Source organism: Dermacentor silvarum, chromosome 3 (genome assembly GCF_013339745.2).
Source record: "Dermacentor silvarum isolate Dsil-2018 chromosome 3, BIME_Dsil_1.4, whole genome shotgun sequence".
NCBI classification, from domain to species: Eukaryota; Metazoa; Arthropoda; class Arachnida; order Ixodida; family Ixodidae; genus Dermacentor; species Dermacentor silvarum.
The window spans coordinates 15965439-15981918 of record NC_051156.1 but is presented as its reverse complement, the minus strand read 5'-3'; the positions used below and the strand labels follow the sequence as shown (position 1 = coordinate 15981918).

General features: G+C 49.3%; 1 protein-coding gene and 1 pseudogene across 1 annotated transcript; both read left to right on the top strand.

The window, feature by feature from the left end:
• The first annotated feature begins 11553 nt into the window (after positions 1 to 11553).
• LOC119444233 (uncharacterized protein K02A2.6-like) lies at positions 11554 to 13282 on the top strand. The gene is made up of 2 exons (XM_049664514.1): positions 11554 to 11973; positions 12539 to 13282. The coding sequence occupies exons 1-2, from the start codon at positions 11554 to 11556 to the stop codon at positions 13280 to 13282; spliced, it is 1164 nt and encodes a 387-aa protein (XP_049520471.1).
• Positions 13283 to 14231: 949 nt separating this feature from the next.
• LOC119444232 (uncharacterized protein K02A2.6-like) lies at positions 14232 to 15140 on the top strand (annotated as a pseudogene).
• The last annotated feature ends 1340 nt before the right edge of the window (positions 15141 to 16480 follow it).

Genomic DNA, 16480 nt, shown 5'->3' with positions numbered 1-16480 from the left:
GGAGTTCTGTAACATATTGCCACGCGTCTTCAAAAGGGGCTGACGACGTTTATTGAGAGCGGCTGGGCTCTGGCGAAAACGGCGGCGAGAGGCAACTATCGAGCGGGGCGGTTAGCGCGCGCACTTCTTTCTTTTTGCGCCTCTGCGCTTGCCCTATGCCCACTACTACAGGTGACATTTCCCCCCTTCCTCGGAAAGAGCATTGGCTCGATGCTCAAGAAGTGGTGTGGGAAAGGGGAAAAAACAACAAAAAAACAACACACGCTCAATGAAGATGCTCGCGCACAGAACACAGCGAGAGCTACAGCAGCGTAGCTAGAAACAATTCTCTACCTCTCTAGAAACGGAGAGGTAAGTGCATTAGGTGCAAATGGGCGCGTAAAAATCACTAACGCGCAACGTAGGGCTTCATGCGTACGACGTGAACTACGTCAGAACTAGGTGGTTGTCGGCGCCGTGTTTGTGCCGCACTGTCTGGAACGACTTCATAGTTCACGTCACTAATGCGGCGCAGCACTTTGTATGGGCCAAAATACCGGCTGAGCAACTTTTCACAAAGGCCACGGCGGCGAACAGGGGTCCACACCAACACTTGGTCGCCAGGACTGTAGCGCACTTGCCGGTGACGGATGTTATAGCGCCGTGCATCTGCATGTTGCTGCTCACCGATGTGCAGCCGCGCGAGCTGGCGAGCCTCCTCAGCGCGCTGAGCAAATTCGTCGGCATCAGTAGTTAGGTTCTCGGCATCGTGGCATGGAAGCATAGCGTCCAGCATCGTCTGTATTTCGCAGGCCGTAGACAAGGCAAAATGGTGTGAAGCGCGTTGTTTCTTGTACGGCGGTATTATACGCGAAGGTCACATAAGGCAGGATACGATCCCATGTTTTGTGCTGGACGTCGATGCACATAGAGATCATGTCTGTGATGGTCTTGTTTAATCGCTCCGTAAGGCCGTTGGACTGCGGATGGTAAGCGGTCGTCTTTCGATGCCTGGTGTTGCTTAGTTGAAAAATTTCGTCTGTGAGCTGTGCCGTGAACGCCGTTCCTCTATCTGTGATAACAGTGGCTGGGGCACCATGGCGCAATACAATGTGACACATGAAGAACTGCGCTACCTCAGAAGCCGTGGCTCGTGGGAGCGCCTCTGTCTCGGCATAGCGGGTTAAATAGTCAGTGGCGACAATCACCCACTTGTTGCGTCGGTTGACAGAGGAAAAGGCCCAAGAATGTCCAAGCCGACTTGGTCGAATGGCTTATGAGGTGGTTCAATGGGTTGCAATAACCCGGCGGGCTTCAGAGGTGGTGACTTTCGTTGCTGACATTCACGGCAGCCTTTCACATACTGCTTGACGCTTGCTGAAAGTCCGGGCCAGTAATACATCTCGCGCACTCTAGCAAGCATTCGTGAGGAGCCGAGGTGGCCAGATGTAGGCTCGTCGTGGCAAGCGAAAAGAATATCGTCCCGCAAGTCTTTGGGAACTACTAGGAGGTAGGCTCGATCATTCGGGCGGGCGTTCTTCTTGTACAGCACATTGTCTCGTAGACAGAAGGACGTCAAGACGCGACGTAGATGGCGTGGTATGGTTGTTTCACGGCCCTCTAAGTGGTCGATGAGAGGTCGAATTTCAGCGTCGTCACGCTGCGATTTGACCAAGTCCGACGTAGTAAGGGCACCCAGGAAGCCGTCGTCGTCCTCTGACTATCGACTGAAAGATTCGGCGGGAGCACGCGACAACGTGTCGGCGTCTTCCTGCTTGCGGCCAGACTTATAAACTATGGTGACGTCGAATTCCTGTAGCCGCAAGCTCCACCGTGCCAGCCGTCCTGAAGGATCGCGTATGTTCGCCAACCAACATAGAGCATGGTGGTCTGTCACCACTTTGAAGGGACGGCCGTAAAGATAAGGGCGAAACTTCTTGATCGCCCAGACGACCGCGAGACACTCTTTTTCTGTAGTAGTGTAGTTCGTCTCGGCACGGGACAGCGAGCGGCTAGCATAGGCTATTACTCGTTCAATGCCGTCTTGACGTTGGACGAGTACTGCGCCAAGGCCGATGTTGCTGGCGTCAGTATGCACCTCGGTGTCAGCCTCTTCGTCGAAATGTGCCAGGACGGGTGCTGACTGCATGCGTTGGCGTAGTTCAGCGAAGGCCGCTTGTTGCTCATTCGTCCAGGCAAATGGCGTGTCATCCCTGGTAAGGCGAGTCAGGGGTTCCGCAATCTTCGAGAAGTTGTCGATGAAGCGGCGATAATACGCACACAAGCCCAGGAAGCGTCGGACGGCCTTCTTGTCGGCAGGAAGAGGAAAAGCTGCTACAGCGGCAAGCTTGTCGGGATCGGGTCGAACTCCTTTGGCGCTGACGACGTGTCTGAGAAACTTGAGCTCTTCATAACCGAAGTGGCACTTCTCTGGCTTAAGCGTGAGGTCAGCCGATCGGAGCGCTTCTAGCACATGCCGCAGGCGATGAAGATGTTGCTCAAATGTTTCAGAAAGGACAACTACGTCGTCAAGTTACACAAGGCAAGTCTGCCACTTCAATCCAGCGAGGACAGTATCCATCATTCGCTGGAAAGTTGCTGGGGCTGAACACAAACCGAAAGGGAGCACTCGAAATTCGTAAAGGCCGTCGGAAGTCACAAAGGCAGTTTTCTCGCGGTCTCGTTCGTCTACCTCGATCTGCCAGTATCCACAGCAGCTCGTGCAGTGCTGCCTGTTTGTCGTTAGATAACTCGGGATTAATGTCGACGGTGCCCAGTGACTTGTCAGCCAGCCTCACTGGTTCAGGGGCAAAACATTCAGCAACGTGTTCCATTTCTTCGGCAAACGCTATCGAAGTACCGCGGAAGAGGTGTCGATGCTCGTTACTAAAGTTGGTGACTAGCAACTTAGATCGGCCATCACGAAGCTGTAGCACACTCCTGGCCGCACAAACACCTTGTGTCAGTAGATGCGCTAAGTTACTTTCTGCGACCACTCCACCTTCGCGCATTCCACCGCACATCACTTCGACTAGAACACTGGCTCGTGGAGGAAGCGTAACACTTTCGGCGGAAACACGTAGCGCGTCGTCACGTCGTTTTTCGTCGTTTGTGTCGATTGCTTGGTCGGCTGAGAAGGTGACTACACTTCCCCGCAAGTCAATAACAGCGCCGTATTCCTGCAGGAAGTCAAGTCCGAGAATGACGTCGCAGGGAGCATTCGCGTAGGACAAGGAAACTCGCCACGAATGTCGATCCTCGAATTCGAACTCCTGTCATGCAGGATCCCAGTGGAGTAACGACGTGACCTGCCAGCCGTACGAATCTGCGAGCCATGCCAAGGGGTAACTACTTTCTTCAGAAACGTCGCCATCTTCCCGCTTAATATAGAATAGTCCGCTCCGGTATCCACTAAAGCGCTAACCACGTAACCATCGATCACCACCGGTATGTCGAGCGAAAGCCGGTCATTCTGTTCAGCTGCAGTTGATGTCGGACCGGTACCCTTGTTTACTCGCGTCGATCGGAGGTATTCAGCGCGTCGACTGCCAGCGGCCTCGCCCCCAAAGGTCGCTGTAGTTAGTTTTCCCGGCGGGGACTTGGCGACCGTCCGCTCGAATACCGCTGGGGCGATGGTGAAAATTGCCTTGGCGACGGCGACCGTGACTGCCGCCCGGTAGTCGGTGGCATGCGTTGCTGAGCCAGGTAATCCTCAATGTCCCGAGGTCCAGAAATACGAAGATACAATGGAATATACAGATGTGAAGATACAGCTTGGTGGTATTGCGGATGGTGCAATTACAGAAAAGTCCTTTGAGATTGTCCTGTGTTTTTCGAACCATTGGTGTAACTGTGCTAATACGTGGTCCATGAATGGAATGAACACAGTTCTACGGAAATATTCCTTGGCATTTTTTGATGCAACGCTCCCACGATCCTGCTGTTGGACACCGGTTCGTCGGCTGGGGATTTCCACATCCAGTTTTTTTGCCAGTTCCTCTACTTGCACAAATATTTTTGAGAATGAAGCAGTCGTATTCTTGCGGTCATTTTCGATCGCCTGCTGTACCACATCTATGTCGGTAATGGCGGCGCTCATGTTGATGTTCCTGGTCTGCAGGTTCTTTGGCAGAGGCAGAGTCACCGCTTACACATGCTCCGCCACATGCAGGCTCACAAGGTATGCCGGTGACAAAAGTGCCAACGCTAGAATATTTGTTTTAACTGGACTTTCGCCACTGCCATTTAATGTTATTTCCTCTAGAGCCGCGATCACCGGTTCAAACAGATTCACAAATGAAAGAACTGCATCATGTTTTTCCACCCAGCGCGTTTCACATAATCACAAAAGTTGCTGCCTTGTGGACTCAGGACATATGGATGGATGGATGGATGTAAAACTTTAATGAACGTCCTGAAGTACGCGACTCAGCGCACAGTGGGCCGCTCCCACGTTGGGACAGTCAGGCCATGCCCGACTGCCGCATCGTGGGCCCTCTGGACAGCCCATAGTTGCGCCCCGGCATCAGGGCTTGTGATATCGGAGAGCCACTTGTCCTCATTTATTTGTTCCGTGCCTCGTAATGAGGGGCAACGCCAGAGCATGTGGTCTAAGCTAGCGAAGTCATTGCAGTGCCTGCAAGAACTACTGGCATAAGTGTCGGGATAAAGCTTGTGTAATAAAGCCGGGCTGGGATACGAGCCTGTTTGCAATAATCTGAGGGTCAATGCCTGTGCTTTATTTAACTTCTTGTGAGGAAGGGGAAAGTCTCTCCTGCCGAGATAAAAGTGCTGCGTAATTTCATTGTATGTTGTCGGTTGATCTCTGTTCTCAGGACATATCCAAATTAACATTTCTCGTAAAACTTGTGAGCAGTTAGGGGATTTGTGGAAAAAGTGCGGTGTTGTCTTCAGCGTTCCAAAACAGTTTCGGATATCTGTGATGGAGCACGCCGCACAGAGAACTAGATTCAGGGAGTGGCTGGCACAATGTGTGTATAGTGCGGATGGATATTTCTGGCGAATGGCAGCTTGCACCATTCTTTTTACCAGCCATCGAGCTGTCACCATCATTTTATGACCTTGGCCACGAAGGTGATGCATGTTTATTTCAAGGTCTAGCCGAAAGTTTATAATGGTGTCGGCGAGGGCCCTGCCATTTGGTCCTGCATTCACATGAAACCTTAAGACACTTCTTCGATGTCATTGGCATCCTTGTTTAGGTACCTTGCACAGACAGTAAGCTGTTCGATTCCAGCAATATCTGTCGTTTGGTCAGCAAGTACAGAGAAGCAGCCTGCAGCGTTTACTTTTGCAACTAGGCTTTCTTTGATAATTTCACCACAATTTATATAATTTGGTTTTGTACATCTGGGCTTAAATACGAGGCATTACTGAGTCAACTTTCCAAATGGTTCTTCAGATCTATGTCTGCTCACATGAAAAGAAGCGCTCTGAAAATACCAGTATTTTCAGCAGGGGCTTTGCCCAAATCCATAGGACCATTGCCCCTATGGCCACAGAGAGCCTGACCTTGGCGCCCGCAAAAAAAGAGCTATCTCAATAATAGGCCGTTAACTTTCTTCTGTTTTCTCTTATTTTACTTTTCCTGCCTTGGTTCAGCTGATCGATCACATTAGGCGCGCTTCCTGAAAATGCTTGTAGAAAATTATTAGCTGCCATCTGACAGTCACGGGTGATATTTAGTATTTTCGTGTGTGGAAGATTTCGAGCGCGTGCTTCCATTTCTGGAATGGCTTGGACGCGAGTGCTCCAGTGCGCGCATGTTGGCCCAAGTTAATAAGAAAATTAAACCGAAAAAAGTCGGTTTCGACCGAAAGGCGAAGCATCGATTGCAATTGCAAATTAGTAGACAGCTATACGAAATAAGGATAGTAGTTTTATCGGCCAGTATAAAGTTGTAAATATTCGCTTACTAACTAAATAAACACGGTGTCACACGCGCTCAGGTAAACACGAACATATCTCGCTCGATGACCGCGGGAGCTCGTCAAAACGCTGGAGTGGGAAAGCGCGCCAGTGGCAGTGAGCAAATTGACCTTCGCGCTGGCTAAACACGAACTAAACGTCGAAAGCGCAGCGCATACGAAGCTATCAGCACTCGGCGAATGCACTTTGGCCCATCGCAGATCACTTTGAAGAGGCTCCCGCGGGCGGGCGCACAGTTCGGGCACGTTGCAGATCGCTTTCAAGATAGCTCCGTGAGCAGCAGCAGAACGCACCCTCCCGTCTCCGTCGCCTCCTCCCCGTGCCTCGCGCGTGAAGGAAGACCTTGCGCTTCCGGCCGCCTTCCTCTCTCGCGTGCGCGAGATTAAGCTGCGGTTGCCAGGTTCACCCTCGCACGATTTCACTGGCACACATGGCGCGCGGCGACGATTTTATCGCCGTTGGACTTCATGCGGAACATCACGACGATGGCAAAAATGTTGCAGTTTTGCCTGAAAGGCGAAGCGTCAATTGCGATAGCAAATCAGTAGAGAGCTATAAGGAGTAGGGATAGTAGTTTTATCCGCTGCATAAACTTGACACATTCGCTTACTAACTGAATTAACAAGCGTGGTGTCAGCGCGCACAAGCAAACATCAATAGATCGCACTCGATGACCGCAGACAACCACTGTCAAAACGCGCACGTGGGGAAGCGCGGCCGCCGCAGCAAGCGAAGGTTCGTGCGGTCTATCATTTCAACAGAAACTGAGCGACAAAAGCATAGAGCATACAAAAGTCAGAGCCGTGTGGAGATCGCTTTCAAGATACGGTGCGCGCCACCACACCGACAGCCCGCACCGGCGCAAAGTACAATAAGGCATTTGTTGGCAGAGTATAACCCCCCACCACCACCTCCCTCCCGCGCTGCCTTCCCACTTTGCGTGGAAGATTGCGTCGCCAGTTACCCTTGCGCCCGGTTGCAAGATACGCATTTGGTGCCGCAGCACAGCGTCGCCCCCCCCTCCCTCCCATACCCCCACGCCCTTTCGCGCAACGGAAATCGCGTTTGCTCTCCGCCATGCGTCGCTCTCCGTGAAGGCGCGCGTCCCCCGCACGCTTTCACTCGCATATACTGTGCGCGGCGACGATTTTATCTAAGGTGCCTCGATACCCGGCGCCGCTTTCAGGGTGGGGACACCCACGCGTTTTGGTGCCATCTTGGTTCTTTCCAATACGGAGACGTTGGGCGTGTGGCGGCTGCAGATTAACCATCTGGTAGAAAGAAAGGGTGGCGGGTGACGTGATTTAAATGCAGATTTTCGGCTTTACCATCTGATATAAACAGTTTGCTTGCATAGAGTGTTCGTTTCAAAAGAGGTTGTCTGACACTTTTCGCGTGTATTGCAACCTGAAGGTGGCACGATTTGTTTGCGAGGTTACCCCCTTTTTTATTTACTCAATTCACTGGTAAACATCCCACAAATATTACTGGAATTGTACACTTGGATGAAATATTAAGTTTGAAGCTCTTTTAATAGTAATATTGCTTCTTATGGTTTTCCCGTCAAATATATGAAACTAGGAGAAAAATTAAGAGGACGTCGCGTGAGTAGGCCTGCAGCAGTTCAGGTGCCTACTGAAGACGAAAAATGCGCTGAGAACGGTTTTCAACACTCAAACACAATTTATTTACAAAAGTACGCACTAATTAATTCACTTTATAAGCTCTCAGCGAGGTTATCTGGTTAAAAAGTGGTTGCCCTACTGTTCACTCGTGCCTACTACAGTCTTGCTAGCTGTTGTGTTGGCAACCCTGTGTGCTGAAGTGCAGACTGCGGGCCACGACCTACTGAACTACAGACCTGCACAGATCTCCCTGCTCCAGCACGCCTGGTCTAGTTCACCCCTTTTGCTGCTAGGGACAGAACGTATGAGCACAGTGGCGCTAGTTATAACCTGTTAGCTGTCGTCTGCTTCTGCGATCTGTTCCAGTGCTCGTGCCACTATTTCTGCAGCCACAGATCATTTACATTGTTTGTAAATACATAAATTCACTGAAAATAAAAAAGCAAAATTTGCGAATGATTGCTTCTCATTGCAATCACGAGGTACAGTAGGAAGAGCGGTGCAAGAAAGGAAAACAACGAGTACAGCCGGCAGACGATAACATTTCCTCCCGTTGCCTTCGCAGTAGAAGAAAAAAATCTGATTACCAGAAGATTCCATAGCATAAAATATAGTACAATGGAGTAATAAAGAAATACAATAATACAGAACTTGATGTATTGATATGATCAAGGACATTTAAAAGAATCACGCAGACGATATGTATACGCAGACCACACACAAATCTGCCTGAATCTGCAGACGCTGCAGAAGGCATGGAACTTTAGCCATAGCTACACGCAGCTTGCTTGAGTTAATTACAGATTGGATAACGTAAACGATCAGATTGTGGTATATTGCTGTGTGCCATCATGTAAATCAGAGCAAAGCAAGGATTCTAGCATCAGTTTTCACAGTTTCATAAAAGCTTTGCGATGCATATTTGACGGGCCGAACAAACACGTAAACAATCACTCCATCAGTGAGTTTTTTTTTTTTCATTTTTTTTTCTTGTGTGGAGCGGCGCGAAATTTCAACATAATAGCAAACCTAGAAAGAATTCATGTACTATATTACGCGTTATTACATACCACTACAATGAGTACACTTAAACAATTTTGACATACTAGCTGTTGTCTTTGTAAGAAATTGTCACATATGCTAGCAGCCCCCTACAGAAGAGCAGGCGCACACATTCGAACGCCGCCCAGCCACCCGCCGAGTAGCAGATAGATAGACGGACGGACGGACGGACGGACGGATGGATGGTGAACCCTTTAAACCGGGCGGTGGCATACGCCACCTAGCCATGACTATTAACATATCTGTACTTTGTGGTGGGTGAAATTTCACCCCTGCCTTGATTTTATCCACCAATCAGATAACCTCTGTTTGGTTATTTCTACCCGCTTAAAGTCTATTTTGCCTTCACTGTCCCTAAACCCCAATGCTTTGAAAAAATCAGCCCCGTTGCCTTGCACTGTAGGGTTAAGCCCTTTACAGAAAAGTATGAGGTGTTCAGCCGTTTCCTCTTCTTCTCCACACGCACAGCACAACGTGTCTATACCTTGGTACTTGACTCGGTACATCTTAGTCCGCAATACTCCCGTCCTGGCTTCAAACAACAAAGAGCTTCCCCTAGAATTATCGTAGATATTTTCTTTGGCAAGTTCTTGCTTGAAAGTTCGGTATGTTCCCAGTGCTGATTTCGTCTGCATCCCTGTTTTCCACAGACCCCTCTCTGTTTCCTTAACCTTTTTCTTAACCGCTGTTTCCTGGTTTGCACCCCTCCTGCAGTCCAAATATTTGATTGACAGTTTTCTGGTCAGCTTCCTCCATTTTGTATCAACATTCCTCATGTACAAATAACTGAAAACTCTCCTTGCCCACCGCTTTTCTGCCATTTCTCTCAATCGCTCCTCAAATTCTATCTTGCTGCTGGCTTCCCTGCCCTCGAATGACGTCCATCCCATGTCACCCTGTACCCCCTGATTTGGTGTATTTCCGTGTGCTCCCAGAGCCAGTCTACCTACCCCTCGCTGCTTAACTTCCAACCTTGCTTGAACCTCTGATCTCATGCATAGGACCGCATTGCCAAAAGTCAAACTAGGGACCATCACCCCTTTCCAAATCCCTCTCACCACTTTGTACCTATTGTAATTCCACAGTGCCCTATTTTTCATCACAGCTGCATTTCTGCTACCTTTAGCCGTCACATATTTTTCATGTTCCGTTAGGTACTCAGCCCCATTGTTTATCCACACTCCAAGATATTTGTACTTATCCACCACCTCCAGCGTAACCTCCTGTATCCTATGCTCGCTGCCCTGCAGATTATCATTAAAAGTCATGACTGCCGATTTTTCTTTACTAAACTTCAAACCTAAGCTATCTCCCTCTTTACCACAGATGTCCATTAATCTCTGCAAGTCTTCCTTGCTGTCAGCCATAAGTACAATGTCATCCGCATACATCAGTCCTGGTAATGACTGTTTAATCCATTCTCCTTGCTTGAAATAGGAAAGGTTGAAGCCAAGTCCGCTCCTCTCTATTTTTTTCTCTAATCCTATATATATAAATATACAGCATGAACTAATAATAAATACAGCATGAACAACAGAGGTGACAGAGGGCACCCCTGCCTATATATATAAGCCCCTGCTGTATCTCTATAGGCCCAGATACCTTGTTTTCCCGTTTTATAAGCACCTTGTTACTTTTATAGATATCTTTTAAAAGATTTCTTACTCCATCTTCCACCTCTAGAGTGCCCAGTATGTCCCACAAATCCTTTTGGATTACACTGTCATAGGCTCCCTTGATATCCAGAAAGGCAAGCCATAGGGGCCTGTGTTCCTTTTCTGCTATTTCAATACACTGTGTCAATGAGAACAGATTATCTTCTAACCTTCTTTGTTTTCGGAACCCATTTTGTAGTTCCCCCAGCACCTCCTCGCTCTCCACCCATGCCTGCACTCTGTCCTTTATAATCTGCATCACCACCCTGTAAACCACTGACGTCACTGTTATGGGACGGTAGTTGTTTATGTCGGCTTTGTCCCCCTTTCCCTTATATATCATGCTCATCCTGCTCAATCTCCACCCGTCTGGGGCTTTACCGTCCATTATCATTTTGCTCACTGCCTCTCTTAATGCTTTCTTAGATTTTGGGCCCAATGTCTTTATCAACATAATTGGGATGCCATCAGGACCTGTCGACGTGCTACTAGGAACCCTCTTCTCTGCCCTTTCCCACTCGCTTTGTGCCAGTGGAGCCACTGCACTGACTAGTCCATCCTCACCTGATTGAGCACATGCTATGTTTCGTTTTTTAAGTTTTTCTGTCATCATTGTTTTTATATGTTCCATTGCCTCATCTCCCTCTAGTCGAACACCTTGAGCTGTAACTATAAACCTCTGCTCTAGGCTAGTCTTATTACTCAAGGAGTTGAGATGTTTCCAAAATTTCTTCGCTGCTTTTCTATCCTTTTTGTTTACTTCTGACAACCATTGGCTCCCCTTTCTTCTCATCTTTTCATTGATCAAATTGGATGCTTCCCTTCTACAGTTTAAGAAGTTATTCCATTTTCTGCCTACATCAGCTTCTGATTCACCCCTCTGCTTTGAATATCTGTGTTCCCTGGATGCTTCCTGACGTTTCTCTATGGCCTTCTTAACCTCCTCATCCCACCAGCTCTTGGGTTTACGTCTTCTGTTCCCTTTTGTCCTTTGTTTGTCCTTTTGACGAACAGATTATAAAAGCGCCACCTATGGCCACCGGCTGAACGAAAGTGGGCGCAAGCTGCTCCCATAGAAGCGGGACATCTGTGCAGGTCTGTAGTTCCAGTAGGTCGTGCTGCGGGCAACTGGCAACCTGCACTCCTGTGGCCGGTGTGGCGGACAGAGCCTCGCCTAAGCCTCCCTGGCGAAGTTGTGTCACAACTATGTAACCTTGGTCTGCCGCAAGCTAGCGGCTTGTTAATAAATATATAACAATTGGCGACGAGGCGAAACCACGGATATGGCAGCAGCGACGACGCCAACGTTGGGCTCCATGGGAGAATTTACACCAACAAGCTCCGGTGAGGTGGCATTGTCTTCGTACGTCGAAAGGCTCGAATTTTACTTCGAAGCGAATGACATAACCACGGAAGACAAGAAGCGTGCCGTGTTGTGCACAGTTTCTGGACCGGCGACATACGCCGTCATTCGTTCCCTGTGCTCGCCAGCTCTGCCGTCAGCGACGAGTTACGCTGATATCGTTCAGAAGCTGTCAGTGCCTTTCAACCCCAAGCCATCCGTCACTGTGCAAAGATTCCAGTTTGGCAAGCGTGACCAGCGGCCAGGCGAGAGCATCGCTGATTATATCGCCGAGCTTCGTCGACTGTCGGAGCACTGCAACTTTAGAACTACCTTAGAAGATATGCTCCACGACAGGTTGGTCTGTGGCCTCCGGGATGACGCCTTACAACAACGGCTCCTGTCGGAGCCTGAGTCAACCCAGCAAAAAGTGTTGGCGGCAGAATATGCCCACCGAGAGACCGAGAAAATTCGGGGGGCGGTGCCGGCGGAGTTATGCCGCGTTCAGAAGGCGGCGACATCGAAGCTTGATACATTGAAGCCTGAACCGACAGCAAGCAGCAGTCCAGCAGCAAGTGTTTTCGTTGCGGAGAACGGCAAGCGCCAGACGCATGTCCATTTCGGCACGTGCAATGTCACTATTACAAGCAGCATGGACATATTGTGAATGCTTGTCGGCGGAAAGCTCAGCGCTCTTCGATCGCCAGCGCCGCGGTGACGGGACAACAAACTTGTATGGTGTCTTCCAAATAGTATCGAAAGAACCCGCGTTCCACGTCACTGTTGAAGTAAATGGACAGCCCCTCGAGATGGAAGTTTATTCCGGAGCCATATGTTCCGTTGTCAACGAGAGGACTCTGCGGTGACTGCGGGTATCCAAGCACAAGCTCCAGCATTGTGACTTGCTACTTCGTACTTACAACCAGCAGCAACTGAAGGTGCTAGGCTCGGTGACAGTCCAAGTCAACTACAGGGGCAGGCAGGAGCAGCTACGTCTGGTCGTGGTCAAGGGAGCAGGTGTGAACTTGCTGGGTCGGGACTGGTTTAAGGCTCTCGGGATTGAGCTGAAGGTCAATCAGCTGAGAATGGACAAGGTGAGCCAGAGCCCATCTCTCACTAGTGTGCTAAAGAAGCACTCGAAGGTTTTTCAACCTGGTCTCGGGAAGAGCCAAGGGCCACCAGTACGGGTGGAAGTGCAACCCCACGCGCAACCCAGATTTTACAAGCCCTGGCCTGTTCCTTTCGCTCTGCTGCCACAGGTGGATGAGGCCCTGAACAAGCTCATAGGACAAGGAATTCTAGAGCCTGCCCGACATTCCGAGTGGGCCACACCTGTAGTTCCGGTAGACAAGAAGGATGGCAGTATACGAATTTGTGGGGACTATAAGAGTACCTTGAATCCTGTCATTCATTGGGAGACTTATCCATTGCCTACACCGGAAGAGTTGTTCGCAAAGCTGGCTGGTTTCTCCAAGTTCTCAAAGCTTGATTTCGACCAAGCATATCAGCAACTTGTCGTGGACGACAAGACTGCTGACCTTTTGACAATGTCACCACATCTAGGACTCTTTCGAGTAATGCGTCTGCAGTTCGGAGTAGCAGTAGCTGTGGCCATATTTCAGCGGTACAAGAGCTACTTCAAGGTATCGAAGGTGTGCAAGTCTGTTTAGATGACATTTTGGTAGGTGGCAAGAACGAAGAGCAGCATAACGCGCATCTGGAAGCAGTGCTGCAACGCATACAGAACGATGGTGTGCGACTAAATCAAGAGAAATGTGCCTTTAGAATGGATGAAGTTGCGTTTCTCGAATATAAAGTCAGCGGGGCAGGCATCCAACCAACTGATGACAAGGTGAGGGCTCTACATGAAGCACCTGAGCCAAAGTGTAAAAAGGAACTGCAGGCCTTTCTGGGAGCTTTGAACTTCTACAACAGGTTCCTGTGTGGAGCTGCGCATACACTAGAACCCTTGCACAGGCTGCTTGATAACAGTAGCAGCTGGAAGTGGACAAAACGAGGCAGAAGCTTTTCGTCAAGCTGAGCAGCTGCTGCAATCGTCAACTGTCCTTGCCCATTACAGTGTCCAGAAGCCACAAATACTGGCCTGCGACGCTTCACCTTACGGGCTTGGGGCAGTGTTGAGCCATGTTGACGATAATGGCTATGAGGTGCCAATAGCCTATGGCTCTCGAACAATGACAGCTGTAGAGAGGAACTATGCACAGACGGACCGAGAGGCCTTGGCTATAGGTTTTGGCATTAAGAAGTTCCACAAGTTTATCTATGGCCGTCATTTTCGCATTGTGACCGATCATAAGCCTCTGCTGGGTTTATTGCACCATGCAAAACCAATGCCCCAAGTTTTGTCACCAAGGATGTTACGATGGTCACTAATGCTCTCTACATATGACTATGAATTAAGAGTATAGGCCCGCACGAAGCCTCAGAAATGCAGATGCCCTTAGTCGACTACCTGCAGCAACAGACACTAGCTCAACTGATAAAAAACTGGGAGAAGTGCGAATGCTGGAGTCAGCGCCAGAAATTGCTTGGGATGCCCACAGGATCGCCCAGTGCTCACGGAGCGATCCAACCTTAGCTCGAGTTCAACGTTGGGTCATGAATGGTTGGCCTCATGGAAAACTAAAGGAGGAATTCAAGCCATTTGTTCGTCGGCAGCACCAACTTTCAGAGTACCATGGCTATCTTCCATGGGGCTGCAGGGTGGTTGTTCCGAACCAGGCAAGAAGTCATGTTTTAGAGTTGCTGCACAGCACACATCCTGGTATTGTGCGCATGAAAGCCTTGGCGAGAAGCACGGTCTGGTGGCCAGAAATCGACGGAGACATCGAGAAAAAGGTCCGAGCTTGTCAGCGCTGTCAAGAGACAAGGCCAGAACCACCACGTGCAAGGCTGCATCCCTGGGAGTATGCAAAAAACCCATGGTCGAGGATCCACATTGACTTTGCAGGACCATTCCAAGGGACTGTTTTCCTCCTAGTGGTCGACGCGCACTCCAAATGGTTGGAAGTGCTTCCTCTGAAATCCATGTAATCGGCAATGGTGTGCCGCAAGTTACGTGCATTGTTTGCAGTACACGGTGTTCCGGACATCGTCGTGTCGGACAATGGAACAGCATTTTGTTCGGAGGAGTTTCAAGTGTTCATGCGCGACAACCAGATTCGACATGTCCGAGTGGCACCTTACCACCCATCTTCCAATGGTCAGGTTGAACGCATGGTGCAGGAAACAAAGCAGGTTCTGAGACGCATGAGTGGTGCAGACATGGACACTAAACTGGCTCGTTTCTTGTTAAGCCAACATGTTCTGCCACACTCAACAACAGGGAAGAGTCCTGCTGAAACGCTGATGGGCAGAAGACTCCACAGTGCGCTAGGCAAGCTGCACCCAGACCTGCTGGGGGAGATGATGGATAAACAGAAAAAGCTGTCTCAGCAAAGCAACCAGAAAGTGCGATACTTTGAGTGTCAAGTGTCATACTTTTTGTGTTCGTCCGAAATTACCTAGAGGGTCCAAAGTGGCTGCCTGGTGTTCTATGCGACATCATTGGACCTTTGTCTTATAAGGTTCGTACGATAGACGGCCGTCTTTGGAAGCGTCATGTCAATCAGATAAGAAGCAGAGAGTGGAACGAATATTCTGATCAACCTGTAAGGGTGTTGCCAAATGAGACCATTGACCAACTACCACAGCCTACAACCCCTCCTGACGATCCTGAGAGACGAACTCGGCCAGCTGAGGTTGTCGACACCGCGGACACCACGGAAGAACCAGTGGCTTAGTCACCCTCATCACCCCCTGTCTCAACCCCGGTGGAGCCCACCGAGCAGCGTGGCCGCCCTCAGCGCATCAGACGACGACCTAGCTACCTGAAGGACTACGTTAGCTAGGGGGGGAAGAGTATTGTGTTGGCAACCCTGTGTGCTGGAGTGCAGACTGCGGGCAACTGGCAACCTGCACTCCTGTGGCCGGTGTGGCGGACAGAGCCTCGCCTAAGCCTCCCTGGCGAAGTTGTGTCACAACTATGTAACCTTGGTCTGCCGCAAGCTAGCTGCTTGTTAATAAATATATAACACTACCATAACACTCAGCTCCCTTTTCAGGAGTGTTAAGCCATCGCAGATAGATGCGGAGATTTGTGGACAAAAATCGCTCCAGAAGTTTTCCAATCCCATCTTTGTGATGATAACATGGGTTTTCTGGCAAGGTTACATTCTTTCCAATTTCCTTCAGTGCTTTCAATGGTGTACTCAGATAGCTCAGATCTTGAGCTTCAGCAAAAGACTTGAGAGCACTCTCACATAAAAAAACGAAGTACAGAATTCGTCTGCTTGCATAAATTAAAATTTGCCGCCTTAGACATATTCATTTAGTTGAGTAAGATGGTGTTCCTGTCCAGGTTCTTCAGCCGCTAGCATGCACACAGAGCAGTGTTCCACAGTGCGGTTAATCGGCTTTAACAAAAAGCCTGCGAAGTGGGACAGCACATCTTCCTCAAGAGAAGAAACCGAAATAGAAGAAAGTCGAGAATGAAGCCTCTTCTTTCAGCACTCTCTTCCATCTGAGTGATGCTTCGTGCTTGTTTAATTTTTGCTGATAAAAAAACGACCAGGTAGGCACTGTCATCGATCGCATATCCAGGAAATGAGTTTATGAGTGCCCCAACACTTCTATAGCTACAAAAAAAGGTCAATTCACAAACATCTAGAATAAACCTACACCGTTGCAAGAAGTCAAACACGGCGATCAGACCACACTGCGGCCTTATAATCACTAGAAAAGGCACGCCAACATATACATGCAAATTCTCTGTGAAAATGAGAAGGATTACAAAGGGACATTATTCT

What these genes read in the sequence shown, in the direction of transcription:
- LOC119444233 (XM_049664514.1), top strand. Translation starts at nt 11,554, where the DNA reads ATGGCAGCAGCGACGACGCCAACGTTGGGCTCCATGGGAGAATTTACA. An exon ending in ATATGCTCCACGACAGGTTG is followed by an intron (nt 11,974 to 12,538) that starts GTCTGTGGCCTC and finishes ACTTACAACCAG; the next exon opens with CAGCAACTGAAGGTGCTAGG.